This window comes from Poeciliopsis prolifica, unplaced genomic scaffold (assembly GCF_027474105.1).
Source record: "Poeciliopsis prolifica strain line A6 unplaced genomic scaffold, Auburn_PproV2 SCAFFOLD048, whole genome shotgun sequence".
NCBI classification, from domain to species: Eukaryota; Metazoa; Chordata; class Actinopteri; order Cyprinodontiformes; family Poeciliidae; genus Poeciliopsis; species Poeciliopsis prolifica.
The window spans coordinates 3,815,178-3,824,785 of NW_026562423.1; the positions used below are offsets into that span (position 1 = coordinate 3,815,178).

At 42.1% G+C, this 9,608-nt stretch overlaps 1 protein-coding gene across 4 annotated transcripts; it reads left to right on the forward strand.

Moving 5' to 3' along the window:
* Positions 1-366: 366 nt before the first annotated feature.
* Positions 367-7,939, forward strand: eme1 (essential meiotic structure-specific endonuclease 1). Of its 4 annotated transcripts, none has more exons than XM_055057621.1 (9): positions 367-404; positions 1,035-1,678; positions 1,772-1,923; positions 2,184-2,270; positions 2,550-2,671; positions 3,779-3,917; positions 6,262-6,377; positions 6,478-6,667; positions 7,662-7,939. In XM_055057621.1, the coding sequence occupies exons 1-9, from the start codon at positions 400-402 to the stop codon at positions 7,836-7,838; spliced, it is 1,632 nt and encodes a 543-aa protein (XP_054913596.1). In that variant the 5' UTR covers positions 367-399; the 3' UTR covers positions 7,839-7,939. The 4 variants fall into 4 exon arrangements, with proteins under 4 accessions (XP_054913596.1, XP_054913599.1, XP_054913595.1 ...); XM_055057624.1 differs by lacking the exon at positions 367-404 and adding an exon at positions 422-544; XM_055057620.1 differs by lacking the exon at positions 367-404 and having other exon boundaries at positions 556-1,678.
* Positions 7,940-9,608: the final 1,669 nt, after the last annotated feature.

Here is a 9,608-nt window from a genome sequence, read left to right on the forward strand (position 1 = left end):
AATGCTTGTTCCCCAGTTATGCCTCACTGAAGAACTATGTACATATTTATTGTAATAACTTGAATGATGCAAAAGTGTAACTTACAGCATAAACGCTGGAACAAGTGTCTGTATATTTTTTCTTTTCTTTTTTTGTGATGGTTTCGTTCTTAAACAAAAAAAAACAAAAACAAAACAAAACTGAATAAATCGCCACTTTTAAGCAATTTGAGCCAAACAGTTCGGATCAATAATAATAATAATAATAATAATAATAATAATAATAATAATAATAATAATAATAATAATAATAATAATTAGCGCAATTCCCATCATTAAAAGCTCTGTAGTCCGACTGTCAGTGAACGCAACAAAACCCGGGGAAAATCAAACAGCGCGTCACGCGCCACCCAGCTCACGATGATGTAAGTATCTACAAGAGCAAGCTGCGTTTGGCCGTTGGAAGTTTGTTCAGTGTGTGTTTAATTCCTCCCGTCTTGGAAGTTGTCAGCAGCAGTAGCGCGGCTGACGTCTGAGCGTGTGACGCCGGCTGCCTTTTTGTCGTGTAAATTGAACTCGGCTTTCCGTGTGTTATCTGTCGTTTTGTCTTTCGAAGGAATTTTTTTTTTTAATGCCGCGCCAAACCCAATTTAAGAAGTAATTTCTTTCTTTGTTGAGAGCCCTTTTTAGGTGCCGGGAATATGTAGCTGGAAGTTAGGAATCCAATTATTTCTGCAGCGACAGATAACGTCACACCAAGAGACTTTGTGTAATGGTTCCCCCTTATCTTCCAGCGCCAGAACAGGCTGCTAGCAAAGCTCTGTCTGAAACCAAAAGCGGGTTCCGGTTGTTGCCTAATTTACCAGCGAACTCGGAACATGTTGATTGTTTGAGCTATTTGTTTGTCTCACATTTTTCGTCTGGTAAACACTAAATGTGACAATTTTCCCAAGAAGTCTGGCGAGGGGTTAAAATCAAAGACAAGAGAAACAGAACAAAACGCACTTTCCTAACTGATGATGGTGACGGTTTGTGTTTTCTGTCATCATGTGTAGTGATTCACCTCCACGTGAGGACCTGAGAAGCAGCAGTGACTCAGACGAGGAGCTGCCTGTGTTTGATTTCCTCCAGCCTCATCCAAGCACCGATATTGCCTCCCAGAGAGCCCCACAGAAACCAGAAGTGAACAACTTCAATGGCAAAGCTGCTGCCTTCTCCGGTTCGGTTCTCGGTAACTGTGGATCGGCTGATGTCATGACGATCAGCAGCGATTCTGATGACGACGTGCCGTACGTCCCCCTGGCACAAAGGCTGAAACTGAGACAGGACAGCGCTGTCCTCACCGAAAGAAATCAAAAAGGCTCTGCAGAGTCCATGCACCTCCTCACATTGCACAAGGAGAGAAGGTCGACCCCAGAGGAAGCGGATGCCCTCCCCCTGAGGCATCTCTCCGCATCCGAGACCGGAGACGCGTCTCCCACCGGGACGAAAGCCACAAAAAGGTCGGCGAAGGAGATCCGGGCCTCCAGGGAGGATGCTCTGAGGAGACAGCAGGCCAGAGAGAGACAGCAGCAGGACAGGGAGGCGCTCAAGCAGGAACAAGAGAGGCAGAAAGCGGAGAGAAGAGCTCTGGCTGAGGCTGCCAAAGCCCTGAGGCCAGAGGAGTGCATCAAGCATATGGTTGTAGCTGTTGATCCAGGTGAAAGAAGAAAGAAAACTTAAAAAAAAAACAACAAGAATGATACAGATTCATTAGAAAGCAGCTCAGCTAAGTTATTTTCTTCTTTTGCAGCTCTGTTGCAGCTGGAGGGAGGGGGAACTCTGCTGGCGTCTGTGCAGGCTCTGGGTTGTAGCTGCGCCATAGAGAAACAGCCGGTGCCCCGCAGCGTGACCTGGGCCAGGCAGGCTCCAAGCGCACAGGTTCACAAAACGACCCCCAGTCTAGTTAAGAAAACGCAGCGCAGTCCCAGCCGGGGCCAGTCCTTTATTCTGACGACTAACTGCAAAAAGAAGCAGTGGCACAGTGGGGGGAATGTTTTTCTTTTAACCACTTATTTTATACATTATCAAAAATAATGTATAAAATTATAACTTGGCTTGCAACTTGTCTCATCAGATGTTTACATTTATGTTTCAGTCATCCATTGTCCATTTTGGAATAAAGTTTTATTGTTATAATAAATGTGCTCCCGCTGTTTTGGCAGAACGATGCGTCGCGTGCTCCAGAGCCCCACGTTGTGATGCAGATGACGGTGGAGGACTTCGTCACTCTGATTCACAACTACATACGAGTGAGTCGGCGTCCGGACTTGCAAAATGTTGAGAAAATGCTGGAAGCCGAGCAGAAGAATTTTTGAAAAATATTCTAAGATCATTACACAAAGTAAACCCTTCGAAACGAGCTTTAACTTTCTAAGCAAGGCTGTAAGCTCCACCCGTAGAAACGGTAAATATCTCCCAAGAGCGACAATTTTTCTACAATAAGCCTTCTATCTGTTTTGATCTGCCTGTTCTGTTCGGAGAAGCGAACAGGCTGAAACGAATATCTCCCCCTGCCCCGTGTAACCCAGGAGGAGAGGCACAGCGGGTCAGCCTGCAGTCCCACCCTCACATCGTGGGTCCAGGAGCAGCAGAGGCGGCACCCCGACAAACGGCTCAGCCTGGCAGTCATCGGGCTGGAGAGCTATTTCAGGTGAGAACGCCTCAGAGAACGAAGGAGCCTCATTAAACTGCAGGCGTGACGGTCATACGTCGTTTTTAATTCACTCGAACTCGGTGAATGCATCACCAAATAACTTGACATTAGAGGAGAAAAGAATTAAATAACTAGTTGAGTCTGTTGCTTCAATTGTAGTCCCTTCCTGTAGCTGTTAACTTGAAACAAAGGCAAATTCTTTATAGTAGGATTATTTCAGTGCTTCTCAATTATTTTCCGTTACGCCCCCCTAGCAAGAAGAAAACTATTCGCGCCCCCATTCCCCACCGTGACTATCCATCTCTGCATAACATTTTTTCCTTATTAACATTTTTTTCGCTGAAAAAACTCTAGCGGCTTATCGGCGTGATTGAGATGTAACGTATTTAAGTGACGCGCTAATTTATTTGGCTTCATGCTGTCCGCTGCGAGCATTTTTAGACACAGCAAACACACCGGTCTTTCCTCTTCTCCAACTGTAGTCACAGTGAAGCCAAGCGCTAAATACGCTTCGTCGTATTTCCTCTTCTTAGCTTTCGGTTGACTTTCTGTTGTCTCATTATCTTTGTCTCTCTATGCTTTTCTTTTTATCCCTGTGAAAAACTTTTTTGTGTTGGGGGTTGTTGAATAACGGAGGCCATAGACAGAACGCAGTCGGAGCTTTTTGTTGACTTAACACTGCTAACCAAGGCAAACCTGTTGTCTTGTAAGTCATAAAATGTTGCACTGTCGCAAACGTGACAGAAGTAACAATGAGAGCGCCACTGCCGCCTACTGTGCGCAATTACACTTTATACTAGTACAGCCAAAAAAAAAGCCTGTTCCCCAGGATCACACGCCCCCCCAGGTATCGCACCGCGCCCCCCAAAGGGGGCCCGCCCCACTATTTGAGAAGCACTGGATTATTTGAAGAAAATAATTAAAAACAGTGGAGGTCAAAAGCAGAATCAACACCTTTTCCGAGAGTCAGAAATCGATGCTGGCTCTCTTGTTTGGCTACTCGCATCACGACCTCAGTGTTACTACTATGAATCATTTACGGAATGCTGGCTGCTTAGGGTATCCTGTCAATCATAAAACTGAAGCCCACTTTGATGTTCTCAGGGCCCGAAAGTCTCAGAGCCAGAAGAGGCTCAGAGCGGCCGTGGCTGGGGAAGAGGCAGGAGGAGGAAAAGAGAAGAAGAAACAAAGGAACAGTCAAGCCGAGAAACTGCCGGAGGTGTCCAGAGTTGAAGTGGAGGAGGTAGGTTGGTCATCCCACCCCCACCCCCCGGAGAGGACAATGAATAATAACGATGTCATAAATTGAAACGAGAAGAGAAAAGCTAAAACAGGCTTTTAAAAAATAAAAAATGTACCTTGAAAACAAATGCAGCACTAAAAGTCTTAAATAACCCATTGTTAAGACGAACTAGTCAACAAATGAATTTTGTTTTTTTTTCCTCCCCCTTTTGAAGTTGCGTGGTTTTGAAGGTTGTTGAGTAGTACCTGCCTTGCTTTTGCGTCATCTGGCTGTTTATTTATTTATACATTTTTGTCAGTCAGCTGCAGATATCTGTGTTGCTGCACATCATTGCATGGTTTATTATATAATCTGCTCCCAGAGAGAAAAAGCAGGTAGACAAAAACAGTAAAGAAGACCAAACGCTGGAGCTAATTATAACATTTAAAGTACAGTGAAAAACCTGCATGCTATAGTGTTTGGTTAAGTTCAATATATGGTGTTATAATGGGTCATATACAACAGACCAGTGCAGACAGCTAATTATTTGAAATATGGTTATTTTGTTATGTACTATATACATTTTTATATAGAAAAAAAATCATTTCTAATTTTGATGAAAAATTAATTCAGTTTGTCCCTGAGAGAAGGCTCCGGCAAGATAACAGCTTATCGTCCTATTTCTAATAATGAAAATTTGATGTAAAGGAGTGGGATTCATTATATGTTTTATTTAAGTGTTTTGTTTTGATTATTATTGCAGAATCTTAAAAAAAAAAAGAGAGAATTCACAATATAAATTTTGTTTTCTATGCGCTTTAGTAATGCATCAACAGCAGAAATCAATTTCGGTGTAACCACATGACACAGAAATCGCCCCTGCGGTTTAAATCAGTTGAACATCTTAATTGATGCTACTTTACGAAAGCGTTTACACTAATAAATTAATAAATTTTTTCATTAAAATTGGTCAAACGAACTGCATTGCTTGTTTTAATTAAAATATATGCCTATGTCTCTCTTATCTACAATGACTTCTGCATTTTTCGACAGTTTACACTTGTGGGATGTTTTTTGGTTTATGAATATAACAACAGTGGAAAGTGTTCCACACTATGTAACTGATTTTATTTAATCAATCTTCTCATCTTCGGGGGGTTAATAAATGAAGGCAGTCATTTGATGGTGATTAGATAATCACATTTGCTGACTGGGGTGAGGAAAAATAATCAAAAAGTACTAAATTGGTCCCAGTAAACACCATCCACAATCATATCGACTCGAGGGTAAAATTAGCCACACGGTTGTTTAAACGTCCCTCACTAGGTTGCCTGCAAAAGTAGTTTTTGTGATCCAAGCTTCTGAGGTTGTAAATCTTTGTAGCAACCAGCGTCACGATTTATGAAGAGAAACCACTCAAACATCTAATCTTAACACTTCCTGTTGCAGTAGAATCATCACAAACATTGAACAAGAATGTCTATTTAACTTTCAATGAGCTATGTTCCGCCTGCCATAACATACCTCCATTTTTGTTTACTTTTGCCTCAACTGAATTGTGTCTTATAAGGTTTTTGGTGTGACATTTCTGGATGACCTCGCATCAGAAATTCAGGAAATGGTACAACTCAATTCTACAAAATGTACAAGCTCTGCTAACGTCCTTCAAAAACGTAGTGCTTCAGGGAGCAAGTAAAGTTTTCTATGTACTGCCTTCCTGGACGAGCCCCCAAACTTATGTTGTCATATATCTTAGAGAGATTAGCATTTTGTCCACACTGCAAGTCAGCAGATTACAAAACTCTCCTTTTGTTCTGTTGCAGCTGCCAATAAATAATTTTGCGTTGTTTCAAGTTTAATTTTAGAAAATGGGACCTCTCATGTTAAGTATCATTTACGTGCAAACATGAGAAATTATAGCCACCTAGCTAATTTTCATCCCTTGTCTCATTGCCAGGTTGATGTATATGATGTTTAATGATAAGAAAAACCAGCATCAGATTACCGTATAAAGGAGAATCGGGGTTTGTAAACAGTTGTTTGCCATTTGTAGTGTATAACCGTACAAAAATGTTGACTTTGTCAAAAAATGTTCATTAAGTTGAACAGACTTGGCATAACAGTCCTAAAAATAACGTTTTTAGGACTCTAAGCTACACTAGGCTGAACAGGCTAATGGTGTGACTAGTAAAATCACCCTGTGCCCTCTGCAAGCAAATCTACTGCATAGTTTTCTCATGCTAAACAGATCCATGTGTTTTGTTTGGGCAAATATACTTGTTATCCAAATTTTGGCCCATTAGTTATTGTCATTTAAACCTTTCGTTTTACTGTCTTCACCGATCCTCGTGCAAAATCCCACCAGGCAGCGGTCCACCTCCAGCTTCACACCGGGGTCTCCGTCCACTTCTTCTCTACCTGGAAGGAATTCTCCGACCACATCACCATGACGACCAGAGCGGTGGCCGAGGCCCCTTTCAAGTGAGCAATCCGGAGCCCTTTTTGCTCATCGCATCTCGGCTCGGCGCCGCCTCTGCCAGATCATGCGGTCGCTTCCCACACTCCTCTCGGTTGTTTTCAGGCGAGCGCGAGAGCAGACCGGCTTCTCCTTTTACCTGGAGAGCGAGTGGGCGGGAGGCCAGCGGGTGGACAAAGCTGGGAAGGGCCTGCTGGAGGCGTGGAAGAGACAGATCCAGCAGTTCAACAGAGTGAGCTCAGACGTGGCGGCTGCCATCTTGGCAGCTTATCCTTCCCCGCAGCTGCTCAAGAAGGTATGCATTCACCTCTCAAGCATTTCAACAGGCTGAGATTCAATCTTTACAACCACTTTTACATGCAGCCATTAAGATTAATTAAATCTTCCTCTGGTTTTTGTACTGAGAACAGTAAAAAAAAAAATTGTCGTTTAGGAAGATATAATCTAGGCGTCCTTCCTACCTGTTACAGTTTGGGATTAACAAACAAACAAAAAATATGCAGATATGAAGCTTTTCCACAACAAATCTGCAGGTAATTTGCTTGAGATGAGCAGATATGTAAATGTTTTTCAACAAAAACAAACAAAACCATTCTGCCAAATGATACTTATTATCTGCTACAGTGGGCATTCAGCTTACCAATTAGAGCAGATTAGACATTGCCAGGTCGCCAGTTCTTGTGTTTTTCCAATGCAATAAATAGCTGAAGTAAGAAGTTTATAAAAAGCAGGAGAGTATTGAGATGAAAGTTGACTCTTTCTTACCAGTCTAGGTAGAGCTAATGTCTGCAATGTGAACCAAGTTGGAAAAGCAGTAAAGTTAGATTGCTTCTGTGAACAGCTTTTTACATTTTAATTAATTTACATCTGCTGGCACGACATGGGATCCTGGAGGCTGTTTTGTTCAGTCTACAAAACATAAATATGAGGCATAATTATTTTATGAAATACCTGAAGATACTTAGTAAAAAAAAAAAAAAAAATTGTTGGTGGATTTCATTCTGTGAAGTCGAAGTCCTGTTTCAAAAATAATGATTTAGAGGTTTTATGGCGTATGATTCCATACCTCACTCTGCATTTCCTTCTGCTGATTGGAAAAACCTAAAAAATATTTTCAGTGTTTAACAAGTCCCCATCCTTGAGCTGTGAAATAAAAATAGCTTTGCGTCATATCTGTGATGGTCTTTATTTTTCGTGTGACAATATAAAATTGCCCATGTGACCTTTATGTAACTGCAGTCTCCAAGATATCCTTTCTGAAAGCTAATAATCTCCCTGTGTGTTCACAGGCTTACAGCCAGTGCAGGACCGAGAACGAGAAGCTCTCTCTTCTGTCTGACCTTCTGATCCGCAGAGGAGAAGGCGTCACCTCCACAACCCGACGGGTCGGTCCAGAGCTCTCCAAACGTCTTTTCCTCCTGATGCATTCCCGTGATCCCGAGCAGAATCTGGACGCCAGCCTTTAAACTCTTTAAACCGAAACTTTGCCGTAACCCAAATCAATAGTTTGAGGTCCGACTAGTTGATCTACTCTTGCAGATTTTGATGCTGTGCAATAAAGTTTTTATACAACTCCAGCTTTGGACTACCTCCACTCCTTTTTTTTTGTTAATGAGATTATCTACTCCACAATACCTCTTAGATATGATGCAAAAAATGCTTATATGGAAATTTTTGGTATTTTAAAGATCAAAATGAAGATAATTGATACAAATCACATAATGACGAAATCAGGAAAAAGAAACATTTCCCAAAGTCAGTTTCTTTCAATACGAGACAAAAAAAAACCCTCAGGTTTGTTGTGTCTGGTGAATTTCTGGGTTAAGCAAGCTTGTTCTACCTCATAATAAAAATACTCAAGTAAAATAAAAAAGAACAATATAGTAAAAAAATTATTTTTTTCCCCCATTATGTCACTCGATGAAATGCAACTGAGTAAATGTAACCCAACTGTCTACAAGGTAGCTGAAAATTGATCAAGGTGTTTTGAAGGCCCAATCAAATTTCAGACCTTCACCTTATTGAAACACCAACAAACCAAAAGAAACAAAAGCAGTCCATGTCCTCGATTCTTCCATCTTGTCCTCCTCTGTGTTTAGGTTCCACCCGGACACTGGCAGTCATAAAGATGACGTCCCCGCCTTCCTGATTTAATCAGGTGCTGCGTGCACCGAACCACATCCCTCCCCATGCGTTTTAAAGGCCGTCCAACTGATCTGCCTGTGTCAATGAACTCGTCCCCCTTCTCCGGTGCCTGCTACCTGCGTGCGTCGAGCCTTGTTTGGGTTGTGCCGGGGTAAAAAGCTGCCACTGATCCGCTCCACTTTGTTTCGCAATGCCCCACGGCTCATTTCCGCTGCATTAGCGAAAATGGAACCTGACCAAGGAGTGATGTGAGCCTGGAACAGAGCGGGGGGAAGATAAAAAAAGACGGGGAGAGACACGGATGGGTAACAAGCTGTTAAATGGGCTTAAAGAGAAGAGCAACATGCCTCACACACAGCAGACACACACTGTGGTACAGCAGCCGATGAGTCAGGTGGTTCATATCGTGGAAGGACCACGATGTAGGGGGAAGCGGTAGATTGAGTAGGCCTTTATTATTAATTTCATCACAAGAATACTTTGATCATAATTATGTGTATGTGGTAAGGAAATGTCAGTCATACTCACAAGAAAAAAATGGAAAACAGAAGCTAGTGAAAGATTTAAAGGAACTTCTTAAAACTGGTCTTTGAGAATGTGACGCTCGCACAGTCCAGAAATCCACATGTCACGTTATCCGGTTTTCTGTGTGTGCATGCATAGATTTTTGCCTCTGTGCCGCCTTGTGATTGACTGGAGACTGGTCCAGGGTGCATACTGACACTAAGCCAACTAGTGTTGGAAACACTCACCAGCCCATGAGATCCTGCCAAGATAAGCAGACATCGAGTAGACGGATGAAGAAGCCGATATGTCTAGTCATTAATGTGTCCTTTTTTTTTTTGTTTACAAAAGCCATCAAAGTCTTTTAATTGGCTCATTAAGCCAGTTAAAAGACTGGCTCAATGACAGACCTAGAAAGACAGACTGGCAAGTTTGTCTAGAAAGACAATCTTGCATTCTGTCTTTCTAGAATGTGAGTTTACATTTCTGTCAAATCAAATCATTTACATACCAGTCATTTGTCTAAATGTGTGCCAAATTACACTCAACAAACTAGCAAAACTAGCATGTCTGTACAATCTCTGTGC

Excerpts from the sequence above, each read along its gene's own strand:
- eme1 (XM_055057620.1), top strand. The coding sequence starts at position 1,027 with ATGTGTAGTGATTCACCTCCACGTGAGGACCTGAGAAGCAGCAGTGAC. Across the intron at positions 1,679-1,771 it reads GGTTGTAGCTGTTGATCCAG|CTCTGTTGCAGCTGGAGGGA; the intron begins GTGAAAGAAGAA and ends CTTCTTTTGCAG. Across the intron at positions 2,672-3,778 it reads GGGCTGGAGAGCTATTTCAG|GGCCCGAAAGTCTCAGAGCC; the intron begins GTGAGAACGCCT and ends TGATGTTCTCAG.